This window comes from Juglans regia, chromosome 8, assembly GCF_001411555.2.
Source record: "Juglans regia cultivar Chandler chromosome 8, Walnut 2.0, whole genome shotgun sequence".
Lineage (NCBI taxonomy): Eukaryota > Viridiplantae > Streptophyta > Magnoliopsida > Fagales > Juglandaceae > Juglans > Juglans regia.
In genome coordinates this window covers 22,407,059-22,424,232 of record NC_049908.1, presented here as the reverse complement: position 1 = coordinate 22,424,232, position 17,174 = coordinate 22,407,059, and the positions used below count along the sequence as shown (strand labels likewise).

The 17,174-nt window shown below is 38.2% G+C and overlaps 1 protein-coding gene and 1 long non-coding RNA gene across 2 annotated transcripts; both read left to right on the top strand.

Annotated features, from left to right (window-relative positions):
• The first annotated feature begins 12,049 nt into the window (after nucleotides 1-12,049).
• On the top strand, nucleotides 12,050-13,337 carry LOC108990443. The gene is made up of 3 exons (XR_001995979.2): nucleotides 12,050-12,064; nucleotides 12,390-12,419; nucleotides 13,295-13,337. It is a non-coding gene; the product is annotated as an uncharacterized LOC108990443 (long non-coding RNA).
• A 580-nt stretch (nucleotides 13,338-13,917) lies between these two features.
• Nucleotides 13,918-14,952, top strand: LOC108990442 (rust resistance kinase Lr10-like). The gene has a single exon (XM_035692819.1). The coding sequence runs from the start codon at nucleotides 13,933-13,935 to the stop codon at nucleotides 14,950-14,952; it is 1,020 nt and encodes a 339-aa protein (XP_035548712.1). The 5' UTR covers nucleotides 13,918-13,932.
• The last annotated feature ends 2,222 nt before the right edge of the window (nucleotides 14,953-17,174 follow it).

Sequence of the window (17,174 nt, the reverse complement as noted above, 5' to 3'; positions counted from 1 at the left end):
CAACACGTGGTCCTGCATCCTTTCCAAGCCCTCCAGATAACAAAAAGACCAGGCTTGGTCGCTAATGACCTTAACCTGCTTCAGCTTGTCGTTCATGCGAACAATAATATCTTGGACTTGGGTCAACTCTGGCTTCCAACTCCTCCACCAACAAATTCCCTATCTGCTATGGGGCTAGCCAGGGACATCTTGGCCTCTAGATCCTTTATTTGTTGGACCTTGGACTCGAGCTTAGCCGACTTACTCTTCATAGTCTGGGAGAGGGACATATAGTTGTTGTTGAGCCAGTTGTGTGACCGGGTGTCGAAATTATGTTGCTTCTTCAACTTTAGGTTCTCCTCCTCAAGCTCCTGGGCCACCCCTTTCAAGTCATTGAACTCCCCCGCCTGGTGGTCCAACAAATGCTATAGGTTATCCCATGCCTTCCCACAAAGCTCTACCTCGAGGCGATGTTGGCCAGCCTGCTCTGATGCCTTGTCAAGATTAGGCCTCAATTGGGCCTTCTAACTGCACAATAGGGCATTTTGATGGCAAAACCGGTCAATCCTCTTCTAATTGCTCTGACGGCTGGACTCCATCTTAATAAGGGTAGTCCACCATCCCTCGGATGGACTCAGTGCGGGCTTTCTCAAACCCAGACACTGCCCCTAGGACCTCACTTCCACTAGCCTCCCAAGATGACCCCACGCAGCCTAAATGTATGGAAGGCAAAACCTCATGGACAGGAGAACTACTCTACCCCATGGGCAAAGGACAAAACCGAAAACCTGGCATCACCTGGGGCACCTCAGGAGCCTTCTCCTTGGTGCCAACTTTGGGACCTGTCCTTACCTCAGCCTCTAGGGAATCCACGATGACCTCCACCTCAACTGCCACCATCGATTTCTCAAAATCCTTCGCTGTTTCCACCTTGGCCATAATCTTTGGCGAGACCATAATTGAGGTCGTGATGGTGTTAGTGAAGGTCAACGAGGTCTTAGTCTTGTGTGAGACTACCAAAGCCTCATTGGCCTTCATTGAAACCTCCCTAGCCACCTCTGCCATAACCACGGGGACCTCACTCGCCTTCAAGACTACCATTAGGGGTGTTTCCATTGAAGTGACTTCATGCTCAGGGGAATAGTCAAATGGAGACCTCGTTGAGATCAAAGACATCCTAGCCCTTGCCTGCCTATGCCTGATCTCTGACAAAAGGAAGCCCCGCACCCTCTACAGTGCACTCACCTCCCTCTAGGGAGGGAATCATCTCTACATTGACCATGCGTAGACGGACAACAATCTTGGATTCTTTTAGGGAACAGTCCAAGAGAGCCCCATAGAAATGTAGCGCTAGCATCTCTTCAGCTTGAGTGAGGGTCTTGGCCTTTCCCGCATTGCCCGGTGGGGTAGGAGAAGAAACGGCTTGAGAAACCAGAGGGGGGTCACAGTCCATGGATCTTCAACCATCTCAGAAACAACTTGAACTCCCAAGACTCACTTGCGACAGAAGAACTACTCAGCAAGGTGGCTAGTCGCATAGTCTTGAAAGCAAAGGATGACGGGCTAGGCCCAGCAACCCCCGCTGCAGCCAGGTTTCGGCTAACGGACGACCACGGGAACAGAATGTTGTCCAGGAGGGGATGGTGGAGCAGTGTTGGTTGTGCTATCCCCAGACTCCACAGTCCTAGTCTTTTTCCCCTTCCCCTCCAATGGTGGACTTAGATGCCCCATGTGCCCTTGGGGGCAGTGGGTTAGGGGAACCAGATATCACCTTAGACTAGCCTCCTCTAACAAGGCCTCAGAGTAAACATCCTCTTGGTGCGACTTCACCTAGGCTTGGATGATCTCTAGCCAACTCTCATTTTCCTTGGTGGATGTAAGTTGGACCTCCTTATCCTATGCCATGATCCCCCAAATGGCACGAATGGGCAACTCTTGCTGAGTACTTTGTCCTAATGGGAACTTCCACCCCTTGCCGGACAGAAGGAAGAACTGTCAATTCCAGTATTTGACTCAATTGTACTGCTGCTCTAAGCTTGCCCCGTCTGCCCTTAACGTAACCGAAAACTGCAAGTATTCCCCTTATGCCTCAAGATGTTGTGGGTCAGAAGGAACTCCCAGGCAGTGAGGTTCGAGTGCTCTGGGTTGATGTCCTCTAGTGTCCTGCTCCATACAACACAACGGCTCATTAGAATTGTCCACACATTGTGGAGCTGTGCGGCAACGAGACGAACGTAGTCCAATACGTCATGAACCGTTTGGTAAAAAGGAAGCTGCAGTCCCTAGAAAACATGCCTGGATATAATGCCACTTTCATAGTGTAAGTCTTAGAGTCTACAGCCGCTTCACTGGCAGTAGGAACCTCAAAGAGGATGGATTCTAGGACTCTAGAAGAGGCCTTCAGTGACCTCAAAAGTGTCGAAGTAGGCTGTGACCTCAAGCCAAATTATCAAAATGCTTGGACTCGGTCCGAACCTCTAGAGGATTCGTTCTCCCAGGGGTCTTGAAAAGATCTAAGGGGCGGGTAGAGCTTGATACCTAGGGAGCAGCACGAGAGGCATTCTTAGGAGCCATGGAACCAGGTAATGGAGGCTAACGGAGGATCAAAGAGAAGGGAAAAGATGTTAAGGAAACGAAGAAAGAGTGAAATCAAACAGACTAAACAAGGGAAGAGGGGTGGACTTAAATAGGTGCCAATGAACCAGCACGTGCAGCAAAGGAGAAAGTGAACGGGTGCAAATCCCATGGTACGTGTTGGACGAAGCGACACAAGAGGGAAATCATCAATCGTTACCTAAACAAAGGAAGTCAAACGGGCGCACTCAATTGCACGATAATCTGTCAAAGATGTGCCGTCGAAATCCCTTGAAATAAAGGAATTCCAACCAAAAGGAAATATACCGCTCTGGAAACAAGTCAAAGAGGATAGACGATATGCGCCGACCTTGACACTCACCTGCAATGACTAGCATTAAAGAATCTACACTAGCAAGTGAATGGAAAGCACGAGCAATCCTCCATTCTTTGACGATGGGGACAAGAAGTGACCGCACCAATCGCCAAACATCAAGGTACCACCCGGGAAGCCATGAAGCATTAATGACGGCATCTAAGATGCCACTCTACATTAAAGGTAGTGACTAGGATAACTGTGGGTGCACCACAAGCCCCTGACACAAGGTACCATATTGTCCCCTCGAAACCTCATATAAAAACCATGCTCTAAGTAGGAATGAATCTCTCTTAACTCTGTTATTCACCAGCAATTCTCTCAGGCAAAGTACTGACTTTGGTATCGAAAGATCCTTGGACCACCACCGAGCCCATCTTTGTCTTTGAGATTGCAGGTAGAAACATCCCAACCTGGGTTGCAGAAATTTAGTCGAGGTGTACAAAACATGACCATAACATTAATAATGGAAATGATCAGCAAAAGAAAGAACCTAAATGCTTTTGTAGAACATTCAATCCAAATTTACTTTTCTACTTGGGTTTATGACCAACAATTTCATGACAAAGAAGGCATAGAAGAAGAAGATGCCACAGAGGATGAAAAGAAAAAATGCATGAAAAAGATGATAGTTGCCTTGTGGTGCATTCAAATGAAGCCATGTGATCATCCATCAATGAACAAAATGGTCAAAATGCTTGAAGGAGAAGTTGAAAGAGTACAAATGCCTCTCAAGCCTCTTCTATCTTCACCAAAGAGGGAGATAAGGGATGCTAGAGATTATTTGATTCAAGCTTTCTCATCAATTCAATTTGGTGAATCAAACTAGTCATTGAAGTGAGTTTTAAGAAGTCTTAGATTTTGGTTGCACCTTCTTGTCTTATCTTTCTAGAACTAGGTCATGATCTATTCCTTTTTTTCAGAAGATTCTCTACCAACCAAATTATGGAAATCGTGCTTCAAAGCATACGTGCAAGATTGATGGTGTTTAATAGTAGCTGTAAAGATATTAGCCGAGTCCAAAGCTGTGTTTGAGTTTGAAGTTTTACTCAAAAAGAAGAGTTTTATCACTTATATTAACTGTAGTTATGACATTATCATTACTTCTCCCTATGTGAAGAGACGTTACTTTTTTGTAAATTATCTTTTATCCGTCTGGTGGTTTTGTGACTTACTTGGGTCTTTCTTTCTTGGAAAACTCTTGAGTTAAGTGAATTTGAGGACTAATTGCGCACCGAACGCTGATGTGGAAAATGAAATGAAGTGTTTCATTGAAGAGAGACTTTTGGCCTTGGGGTATTTGGGGCAAGAAGAAATTTTCGAATTCGTCAAACGGTGCGTTTCGTTTTTGGATGCATCTCCTCCCCTTGTTTTCCAAGTCCTCCCCCATCTGAAGACTGAAACCATCCCTAACCCCAACCCGTCCCTAACCCTAACCCCTCCACTTCCTTTTGACATTTTCAATCCCAAAATTTTTAATGTCAGTCTCATCTGGTTTCTTACGTGTATGTATAATGTGGGATGAATGTATTGAATAGATGTTGCTCTTGTATATTTGCCGTGTACATGGACTTTGCCTACTTTTCTCATTAATAAAGTTCCTCCTCAATGGATGCTGAAATTGCTACTAAGATAATGAAAAGTTTTTGATTCTGTATTCCAGAGTTGCTCAGGTTGTGCTCTCTGATATTGCTACTAAGGTAATAATTATGTGTTCCAGAGTTTGCTCAGGCTGAAAGAGCATGTTCTTTTGCTGCGCTGCCGTGAAGATGATCTTCACTTGGTGTAGTTTGGGCAGATCTTCCTGAGCAGATTTTGTGCACCTAGTTCTCAGCCAATCAGCAGTGGAGAGATTGGATGAAAATGGTTGGGGCTTTCTCCTTTGCGAATTTGTATTTTTCTGATCTTTCCGTTCTTTTCTATTTTCAATCAAAAAATATGAAAAGCCGCGTCAGCGTTCAGTGCGCAATTGGTACATGAGATTGCTTATATCCAGAAGAACGGTTCTTTCTTTGAGCCATTTTTTTTTAGCGAAAGCTAGGGGTGGGCAAAAACTCTGCCCACTCTAACTTTGTCAAAGCGCCGACAATCCTCCAACTCTGACGGAGTTGGAGGCTTCAAATATTGACGTTAGAGTAAACTCCGACTCCCCTAATCGAAGTTAGAGTCAGAGTTCGGAGGCCAACTATTTATACCTTATATATTAGATATTATAATACATATATTAGGTAGCCAAGTGTCCTAACGGTTGAGACAGTGTTTTGGCCCTTCTCCGTCAAGATTCAGATTTCAGTCCAAGTGTTTTGCTGCTACTAGGGCGTCATGCGCATGTTCTTCCTCGTCATCGGTCCCATGCATATTCTTCAAGATTCATCAACTATTTCTCAGTTTCTTTGTAGCTTGATTTGTGCATATAATTTCTTATCGTGGGTGGTTTTTGCAATTTTATTTGGATTGGTTTTTGTTTGTGGGTGATTTTGGCAATCAGAGATTTAGATTTGCATTTTGATTGAATTTCTCTTTTTTCTTTATTTTCTGTGGGTGATTTCTCTCTGTGACTCCAACGTCCCGACTCGAACTCCAACAATTCCGATTGGGGTCAAACTCCAACTCTGATCGGGGTCAGAGTCAAAGAGAGTTTTGACCTCTGGCTTGAGTCGGAGTTGAAGGTCGGAGGTGGGCATTCCGACTCTGCCATGGTCGTAGCCCACTCCTAGCGAAAGCTCAAAGAAATTTTTGAGCTGCCACTGGATATAAAACTACAAAGATAAACTATTTGGGCAAAGCCACTCCAACAAAATTACCTTTTAGGAAGAAAATTTTCAACTCACAAATCCCTATTTCATCCTATCCCTAAAATCACTTTGGGACGAAAAAGTTTGGTACTCATTTTATCCCAATAGGTCTAAAAAATTTAAATTGTTTTGAAACCAAATTTGTCAAATTAATTTAAAAGCGAATTATTTATGGCGTTGTTGATCCCTCCACATGGCCACCTTGGGCGCACCGAACTAAAGTAGCTATAAAAGTAAGCTTTAGTTTCCTACTCCATCGGTAATTAGCAAAGAGATTTTAGATCTAAAGGGTTGTTTGGAAAACATAACTCATATCATGTAACACCCCGTTCCCGAGGGTCCGGAGAGTTAACTCATGTCACTTAAAAATCATTTTTTCCTTCCACATAGTGCATATTCTAATTTTTCTCTATCGCACAAAATACTCATATATTTACATTAATTACTCCAGAATAACTCTTCTAAGACGATACAAAATTTAATATAAACATCAATTTCCCAAGAAATCACATAATCAGAGCACAACAAGCTTACTGAATGAAAATCCTCAATGCCCATATAAACCTTCTATGCTTAAACTATCATTCTTAACTCTTCTCACCCATGCTTCATATCCTTGATCCTCAACTAAAACATTCAAATAATCTGAAAAATATTGTAGAGATAAGGGGTGAGTTATCAATAACTCAGTAAGCAGAGAACATATACTAGCATGTAAACATGAGCCTTTTCAGAAAGTTCAATATGCAGAAACAAAAACATTTTATTTTTATATGCAGATCTCAGAAAACGTGTTATCAGAAAATCAGAGCGACTTTTCAAACATTTCATACTCAAGTCAACAATTCATATTTGAGGATCCATTTCATATTCAAAAACGCTTTGGCATAACATAACTGAACATATTCATCTTATCATATCATATCATATACCATGTTTAACCCCCGTGGTAGGGTTGTGCTATCCCCGGTGGCCAAACCAGGCAGTATCATGTGGTGAACTTCCCCTTTTTCAATCTCGGAGCCCCGAGTGTGCACACAGGAAAGAACACGTAAAAAGACCACTTTGTTTCCAAAGTGGGTGCACTCATATCATATCATGGTGGTACCAACCATATCACGTGAACAGTATCATCATATCAGAACCATATTCAGAACAGATAAGTATGCCAAAGTTTTATCATATCCATATCATATCAAAACACGTGCGAAACATATTCATATCATTTCTATTTGATCAAAAACAGATCCATATCATTTCATATCACATGCATAAAAATTTCAATGATATCATATTCGCTCTTTTGTATATTTCAGAAACATGTCAGATATTGCTCATGTCTACACGTTTCATGTCAAAAAAATATTTCTTTTCTCTTTCATATGTATCTCATGAGGGAATGCAAAACATATACTGATGTTGTTTTTCACTTTTTCTTTTTAAAACAACATGCACATTTTTACAAACCAACTTCAGTTCATTTCTTTTTATGCAAATCTAGCATAGGAACCCCGCTTACCTGGACTTTTTAGCTTTTCAAAAATTTCCTCAATAATGCCGAACCAAAATTAATCGTCACCTATAAGATAATCATGTAAATTTCCATAAGTCTCTAATCAATCTCGTATTTTGATATTCAAGCCTACAACTTATAAAATAGTCCATTTTTAATTCCTCAATCTCAAAATTCTCATTATTCTCAACATCACTTTCTAAACTCATCAATATCCGACTTCGACTAAACATTTAATTCTAACTTATTTACAAAAGAGATCTTACTATAATTTATAATACAAAGTAACATAACTATAATAAATCATTATAATTAGAAACTCATACTTTTGTTTAAATAATAATAAAACAAAGATATTCTTTTAAAATGATATTTTAAAATATTCTTTTTAAGTATTCCTTATCAGTCTACTTACTAACCATTCCAATAAAATATTAGTCCTTTAAAAAAATACCCATTTAAGAAAATAACTCCACGCGTCTATGTCTAAATAAAACATACTTTACCACCCCGCAATATACTCATGATTTCAAATCCGAATTACATAACATAAACTTAATTAAGCTAACACCCTAAACAATAATCCCGTAGGCGTACTATAAGAGGAAAGAAAATAAAAAAAACCAAAACAAAACAATATTATTTCCTACTATTAAGTTAACATAATTTACGTATACATCCGCTTATATATATATATTTACACCAGAAAAGTAATTTACGTATACCTCCGCATATACATATATACAAGTACACAGAAAAGAAACTTCACACAGTGCGGCTGAAGAACTTACGGAGAGGTGGGGGAGCACGACGGCGTGGAGCTGGGGGCTGGCTAAGGCGAACGAGGGTGGCGCTTGGTCACTAGCTGCGAGAGCAAGAGAGAGAGACGAGAGAGGGACACATGGTGAGAGAACGAGGGAGAGGTCGAGAGAAAAGAACCCCCAACAGGAGTGGCGTGAGCATACCGTGGGAAAAACTGAGGCGGCGTGTGGCGGACTAGGGTGATGGAGAGTCCTCGCCGGCAGTTTCTGTGGGGTCACCACCAGGAGGAGCTTCCGGAGGAGGAGATTTCGGCTGCTTGAGGGGCTGAACTGCTCTGTTTTCGGCTACCAAAACAGAGGAAGGCAAGGCTTGAAACAGAGGCTTCAAGGGCGCTGGGCGGCAGTTTCGTGCGGCTGGGCATGGTTGGCGTGGTGGACTCAGGGTGGCTGAGGTACCGGCGGACTGTGTATGATGGAGTTGCTGTACGAAAATGGCTCTGCGGTGGCGGTTTGTTGTTGCAGACCGAGGCTTTGGTTTTGTGTTTTTACAGAGAACACTGGTCTTCTTTGAGAGGGAACCGAGCGGCACTTGTCTAGGGTTAAGTTGCTTAACCATATAAGTATTTATATATATATATATATATAGAAGATATAAATAGTAAACGAAAACCTAGAGGAAAGGGGATGAAAATGTATGCATGAAAAAGGAATCATGCGACGTGTTCTGTTACTCCCACGGAATTTGCATAAAATAATACATAAAATAAAACACTAATAATAATTATACCCAATAATAAGTTAATTTAATTTGAGAAGAAATTTAAACGTATAACAATAATTAATTTAAGGAAAGCACTTCAAAAATACTTTTCGTAAATTAAAAATCATAAAAACATTCCAATTAAAAATCCAATAATTTTAAAATAGGAGAATAAATTCTGAATCATTAAAAATAATTCATTTATTAAAAATACACTAAAATATGGAGTGTTACATATCAACTCTCTGGTCTCGTCTCAAAATTATTCATAATATTTTTCTCAAATATCATTCAAATACAAATACTTTTTAATTCTTAATTTTCAACATTTTCATCTAATCATTACAATTTTTGCAAACTTACAAACAAAACTTAAAAAACAATTCAAATTTTTCAAATCTCAAAATAAAATTAATTAAAAATATATATATTCAAACAATATTTTAACTTTGGAAATGCTAAATTTACTTAAGAAAAACTTACAAAAATCTTAGTTCTCCACATGTCAGTCATTGATAGGCTGAAAATCATGAAATTTAAAATTCAAAATGTGAATTTCAGAAGAAAACTAACAAAATGACTTTTGTAAGTAAAAGTATAACTAAAACTGAAATATATGTAGCACTATTCTTTAACTTCGTAATATTTTTCATTTAATATTTTTCCCTTTCCTTTTCCAAAAACCCAATAAAATCTTAACTCAACTTATTTCATTACTATTCTTAAAATTTTCATCTCATCTCATTTTCCAAACGCAAGCATCCCATCAACAAGAAGTACATTAGTACTTTGAGTTTGATGATAAGCTACCCTTTTGTCCTTGAGGTTTGTGTCTGATGAGCAAAAAAATTGCCCTTTTATTTATGAGGTTCTAATGTCTTTGATGGATAAAATTAGCTCTGTCCTTGAGGTTTGTATTCGATGGGCTACACTTTTGTCCATGAGATTCTAAAATATATTTTGTTTGGCAAGCAAAATTACCAAGATTTTGATTTCATTGATTAGTTCCTCTTGTTTTTTTCATCTTTTTGTTACCGTCTATTTTGCCTTAATTGCATTTGTCTCTTAAATAAAAGTGTATTTTAACTCCTGGAATTTCTTTTGGGCAAATTTTAGGTAAATAATTTGGTCATCCCCTTGTGCTATGACATGCTTAGGATTAGGTTCATATCTGATTATTTTAAGGAAGAAAAATGCAAAATGTCAATTATTGATCATATATTGAAATTCATAAAATTCAAAATTTGAATTTAAAAATAAAAAAACTAACAAAATGAGTGTTGTAAGTAAAAATATTAGTAAAATTATAAGTATATGTAGAACTAATCTTTAAGGAATAACACCATGTGGTAAGAGTAAATAAGATCATTTAATAATTTCAGTCCATTAACATATACAAAAACGTGGTCTAATCATAAGGACTAGCATAGTAAAGAACATAACGTTAGTTTATATATGATATATATGGGCGAGCTACACTAATAAATGTTGAAAGTTAACTTCACATATCCCAATATTCCAAAGGCTACATATATTACTGGCAGTTGGTGGTGCGTCTGTGAGATTTCACAATGTCCGGTTTCACGAATGGCATTCAAAATAAAAATATTAGTATACACCAATTACAAATTTTCATGTGATCAAGATCTCTGGATATATCGTATATATCATGGTTGCGGTACTTTCCAAACTTGTAATTAAATATCTTATTGAACTCAAAACAGTAGGGTTTTAACTTTTCTTTCAAGAGAAAAATGCACATGCCGGCCACTACCTAAAGGCGCTATTGAGAGAACGAGATGAGAGACACGAGAAAAGAAAGGCTCATCTCTCATAGTATTATTACCTATTCTTAATTACACAGTGCGAAGTGGGGCTATATCTGCATTATTCTTAATTAAACAAGTTGGCCGGAAAACCACTACGTACTAATAATAATTTTGACTCATCTCTCACAGTAATCACAATTGACTCCGCCAACCCATGCATTTCTATTTCTTGTGAATTACTTTTCTTCAACGCGGCCGGCTTATGTTTACTGGTCCTCCTGTACCTGCATCAGGTAGTTAGTTACCTCTATATCTGCATTATTATACATATAGAAGTTTGTCTACAGACAGCTGTGGAAACCACACCCAAATCTCCCCTAATCCTCTCTTTCTCTGATCTCCCTAATCTCTGGCTCTCTCTGTTGATGGAAAGAGGAATGGTTTTCCCTGCTGAACTCAGGGTCCAGCTTATAACTACTGTTCTGGTCCTAATTCTTGTTCCTCCAACTTCTAGTCTTAATAATACTGATCACTCCTGTCCTCCTTCTTCCTGTGGCAATATCCCCAACATCAGCTATCCGTTTCGACTAAAAGGCGATCCGCCAAACTGCGGAGATCAAAGGTATGAGCTCTCATGTGATGAGAACAACCACACGTTGTTATCTTTTCATGATGATAGTAAATACTACGTAAGCCAAATCAATTACAACAACTACACAATCCGAATTGTAGACTCAGGTATTCAAGAGGATAATTACTCCTTCATTCCTCGTTATTTTCTAAACCGTGGTAATTTCAGTTGGCCGGATTGGAGTCTCTCTTTAACAGAAGTTGTGGTTATTCTGAATTGTGAAAAGCCAACGAGTTGGCACTACTATTGGGAAACGAATTGTTCTAATATTAATAATGGATATGGGTCATCTTTCAACTCCTCTTTTTCTCAAGATTCCAAACGGTACTTATATTTTATTGTTGGTGGTGGAGCAAATGTGATGGATGTGGAGGAGTCGTGCACAATAGAGCAAATGTCTCTAACATCGTGGTCAGGACAAATTTCTGCTGATCATCCTAATATTTCCTGTACAGACATCCACAATGTATTCTCATATGGTTTCGTGCTTTCATGGTACCGGATTTATTGTGGAAGATGCGGCAAATACGATAATTGCCACTTCAATGAGTCCGCGAATCAAGTTTATTGCCACCGATGGGGTGAGTAATTAATAAATTTGAGATCAGAATTCTAATGAGATATTTATTATATACTGATCGATCTATCTCGATCGTCATTATGTTGCTTTTGCACTTCCATATATTGCATTTTTCTATTCTAATTAGCCGTACCATTGTTGTGATCTTTGAGATTTATAGTAGGTACTCGACACAATACCCATTTTAAGGGGATAAATAGAGGCTATTTTTGCAGCATTATAATGACCTGATTTTTCCTTTTTTTTGTTTTTTGTTTTTTTGTCAAAACATGCAGGAAATACAAATACTTGGGTTACTTTCTCACGAGAACTGGTCGCAAATGTAGGTGAGTTTTCAATCCCCATATATAAGATCATGTGTGTGTGTGTTTTTTTTTTTTTTTTTTTGAGAATCAACATCAATATTATATTTATTAATAAAACTCCATCAATGGAGGGAAAGAACACAAGTTGCTGCTTTGACTGCTGCATCACCAAATTTGGATGAAAAAAATTGTTGTTGAAAATAAAATCATTCATTCTATGCCAGAGTCTCCTTGCTGTCACAACTAAAAATAATGTGAGTTATAAATATTCAAATTATTTAAATCATTTTCTATATTATAAATTAACTGATCAGTTACCTTTATTTCTTTTCTCCATGTACCGCAGCTAAGTATACTGGATTGTTATGGCTCAACGGTAAGAATTTGTATCTGTCTGATCTATTTCATGTCTTTCATCTTTAAACCGTTCATTCCTTAAGCAATGAAACATGGAAATAGTTTAAACTTGCAGATAAGATCAGATATATTAATTACATACACACATATATATACATATAATATACACAAATTTATTTGTACGATATAAGATGTGCAATCCCACCCAATATTTTTAGAAAAAAAGTTGACTCTACCTTTAAAAAGTGACTTTCTCATTGCATGCCCAGTTTTTTTTTTTTTTTTTTTTTTAAATTGATTGCCCCGGGACTTGAACAGTCTAGCATTACTTATATATAAATAAATATTATATATATGTGCTATATATTTATATATATGGATTGAGGCGAGGTGTTATATATCTCCAGTCAAGCTAACATAGATATCACATTTTAAGTGTCTTTTTATTTTGATAAAATTATATGAAGTCACTTAAAACAAGTCACAACAGATACTGTGATTGAAGATAATAAAATAAAATATGAGAAGTGGAATTGCTAAATAAATAAATAAATACTAACAAAATTAAAATTCTTGAATTCGAATTCTAACTCTAACTTTATATTTCACTCAATAAATTAAATATTTCACTTGTTAGACCCACTTATTAAAAGAGTGTTAAGATAAATACAAATGATTAAACCAATATATTAGAGGTGCAAATATTAATGGCGGTAATCATATATGTTACTTACAAATCCAAAATATATTAATAAACTTATCGATCGATCTCTCATATTAATAAACTAATTCGACATGATCATGATCAGTCTTACTTTTGATATTGAATTCAGATGCTGACGTGAAATTTTTTTTTTTTTTTTTAATTTTAATTTTGTTAAACCATGCATGCAGGCCGATTAACCAAACTATCAGTCAAAGAATATTATACATGGAGTACAACTACTCCTTTTGCGGAACATGGTAGCCTACGTGCTGTCCGATATCCCAGTAAGTGCTTACGTAATTGCGTATTTTCCCGTAGTGGAGTTGGATTAATATTATACCTTTTTTAGATCTCACTAGCGATGAATCCTTTCTATGCATCATACACATTATTCCTTTTACATCAATTCTTAGCTAACTTTTAATGGAGATTATTTTTATTTTTATTTTTATTTTTATTTTTTATTTTTATCATTAACAGATTTGGCAACTTTATTAATTGGATTACTGCTCGGTAAGAATATGTACTATCTCTCTCTTTTTATCTTTCTTAATTATTTTGGTAAATTAATCATTCTTTAAACTACGAAACAAGAAATAGTTAGAAATCATTATTAAATTAACATTAAAAATAAACACTGTACCAAATCACAAGAATTTTGAAAGGGAGTAGTAATTGGTAGTGCAACAACATGATCTCTCGCTAGCTCTTTCTTATAATTACTTTTGCGATTTCATTTCCAGAATGGCGTTTGTCAATCAGTGTATTAGGTTCTCCATTTGTGATTGCATTTTTGATATATAAATGGCGAAGGAGACACTTATCCATGTATGACAAAGTTGAAGAATTTCTGCAAGGCCAAAATAACCTTATGCCAATAAGGTACTCTTTCTCAGAAATTAAGAAAATGACCAAAGGTTTTAGGGAAAGATTGGGTGAAGGAGGATTTGGCACAGTATTTAAAGGAACACTTCGAAGTGGATGTCTTGTAGCAGTAAAGATGTTAAGCCAATCCAAAGCAAATGGGCAAGATTTTATCAATGAAGTAGCAACCATTGGAAGGATCCATCATGTGAATATAGTGCAACTCATTGGCTTTTGTGTTCATGGTTCAAAGCGTGCCCTTATATATGAGTTCATGCCCAATGGATCTCTAAACAAACACATATTTTCATTAGAGGCAAATATCCTCAACTACGAGAAAACGTATGATATTGCTTTAGGAGTGGCTCGCGGGATTGAGTACTTACATAAAGGATGTGACATGCAAATTTTACATTTCGACATTAAGCCTCACAACATTCTTCTTGACAAGAATTTGAAACCCAAAGTTTCGGATTTTGGCTTAGCGAAATTGTACCCGGTGGAATATAGTATTGTTCCTTTGACTCGTGCAAGAGGAACGTTTGGATACATGGCTCCTGAAATGCTTTACAAAAATATTGGAGGCATTTCATACAAAGTTGATGTCTATAGCTTTGGAATGTTGTTGATGGAAATGGTGAGCAGAAGAAAGAACTTGCATGCATCTACAGAACATTTAAGCCAAATTTACTTCCCCACTTGGATATATGATCAATTCCATGATGGAAAGAATATAGAAATACAAGATGCTACTGAAGATGAAAGGAAAATATGTAAGAAGATGTTGATAGTCGCATTATGGTGCATACAATTGAAGCCTAGTGATCGTCCATCAATGAACAAAGTCATCAAAATGCTTGAAGGAGATGTTGAATGCTTACAAGTTCCTCTCAAGCCTCTCCAACCATCACTAAAGAGAGAGATAACGGGTGATAGAGATAATTCAAATCAAGCTTCATCGTCAATTCAATCAGTTGAATAAAGTCTTATTTAATTTTTATTGTTTATCTTTCTAAAAGTGAACTATCTCTTTCTATCCTTTTTCTTTTTTAAGAGAAGACTTTGTATTGACCGAACTATGAAAGTTGTAACACCCCGTATTTTAGTATATTTTTAATGAAAGAATTATTTTTGTTGATTCAAAAATTTATTCTCTTATTTTAAAATTGTTGGATTTTTAGTGGGTTTATTTTATGATTTTTAATTTTGTGAAAATTATATTTTGAAGTACTTGCTTATTATTAATTATTGTTATGCGTTTAGATTTCTCTTTATTCTAAATTAATTACTGTGGGATTTAATTATTTTAATTTCACTTTACCATTACGTTTAAATTATTTTATTTAACTTGTGGTTTTGAAATCGTTTCCTTTGTATCAATTTTGTGACCCAAGATATGAGGATTGAAACTCATTTCTTTCCCTCCATTTTTCTTCCTTCTCCTTTTCTTTTCTCTTTCTTTTCTTTTTCCTTATTTCTCCATTCGACCTCTCATCCCGCGCGACCCAGCTCCCCCTCCCTCTCTCCGTTCGTTTATTCCATCACCACCTAGGGCCTCCGTGAGCTGGCGGTGACCGTCACCGCCCAGCCCGTTAGCCTCCCTAGCTGTCGGCGACCTCACCCCACCAACCTCAGCTCCATTCGTGCCGCCGTTAGCCACCACGAGCCTCTCCAAGCCGAGGCACTATTTCCACCGCTGCGCCGCCATCGTACCACCATTGGCCGCCTTTTCTTCACCACATCATCCTCGACCTCTTAGCAACCCATTGGACCCAACCCCACCTCCTATTCGTCATCGGTGAAGCATTTTCAACAACATTTCCGTTTTGTACTTTTTGGTCTTCTACTGCCACCCACGCCGCCCCCCACATCCAACCACCTCCACCACTAGCTTCACCGACCTCCCTAGGCCCTACCCTATCATTCTTGGGTCTTTGTTTGTCTCCGTTGAAAAGTGGGTCTTTGAGACCCATGGCCACAGTGCATTTGGCACTATTTTGTAGCTGTGTTGATACTTGTTGCACTTCCGTGATCCTCCGGAAATTGCTATATAGCGCTGTAAGTATTTTCCAAAGAATTCTTGTGAATTTAATGTATTTTTGCACTAACACATTACACTGTATTTGAACTATTGATTGGTTTTGCCGGACTGAGTCCGAGGAGTACGGGGGTCGGATGGATTGGTGAATGGAGTTGTTTGATTGGATTTGTTGGGATTGGTTATTGACGGTTGTTGATTTGTGTTGGTACATGTACATCTCATGATTCATGCATGATCATGTTTGTAAAGGAAAACTGGGTTTTTCGTGTTTTGCATTCATGTTCATGTGTTATTGAAAACTAGGTTTTCATGTGAAATGATTTGTTGGGTGCGTGTGTATCACGACCCCCAAGCCGAGATGGGGCATTATCTCGGTGGAGCTCCTCTGGTCACTCGGGAGCGTAATATACTGAGTGGCGTCCCCTGGATTGTTGCCGGGCGACAATGGGATCGGATGAGAGGGTCTCGTGCCGACTCCGTGGTCCTTCTGCTGGCGGGGACTAGAGGATGCTTGGCCATGTACACGCTGGGCGCGGAACTGGGCATCACTCGTTGTGTAGTGGATGTTTGACCACGAACGTGTTGGGCGCGGAAGTGGGCATCGCTACGAAGCCAGGGTGTGCGGATGACCCATAGGGGAGATCATGGTGCATACGTTAAAAATGGACTATTTTTTGGAAAAATAGCGTGTGTTTGATTTTGTGTAAACCATTTTCTGAGAAAATGTTTTACGGATTATTTTTGGGCCAAATGAGATTTTGGCGTGTGTTGGAAAATATTCATTTTCGAAAAAAATGATGTTTTGAGAATAATGCATATTTTATCATATGCATGCATGTTGGTTGCATTAAATGCATTTTATTCCTAAGGATTGTCTGGTTTATACTTACCTGCGGTACCATTTGTGGAAATGCAGATTTTGATGCAGATTAAGAGGAGGGTGAGCCTAAGGATACGGCTCCACCCGAGGAGTGATCTGGGATCACTTGCTTAGATATTTTATTTTACTGTATTGTATTTTAAGTTTGGATGACTGTATATTTACTTTTTAAACCTTACTGATGTTTAGATTGTATTTAAATTCTAGTACTTAGTTGACTAATCCGTTGCGTTGTTTTGTACACCGTTGCATGTACACACACACTTGGCACTTTCGTTGGGAT

Bases quoted from the DNA above. Each gene is read 5' to 3' on its own strand.
- LOC108990442 (XM_035692819.1), top strand. From the start codon at position 13,933: ATGTATGACAAAGTTGAAGAATTTCTGCAAGGCCAAAATAACCTTATG.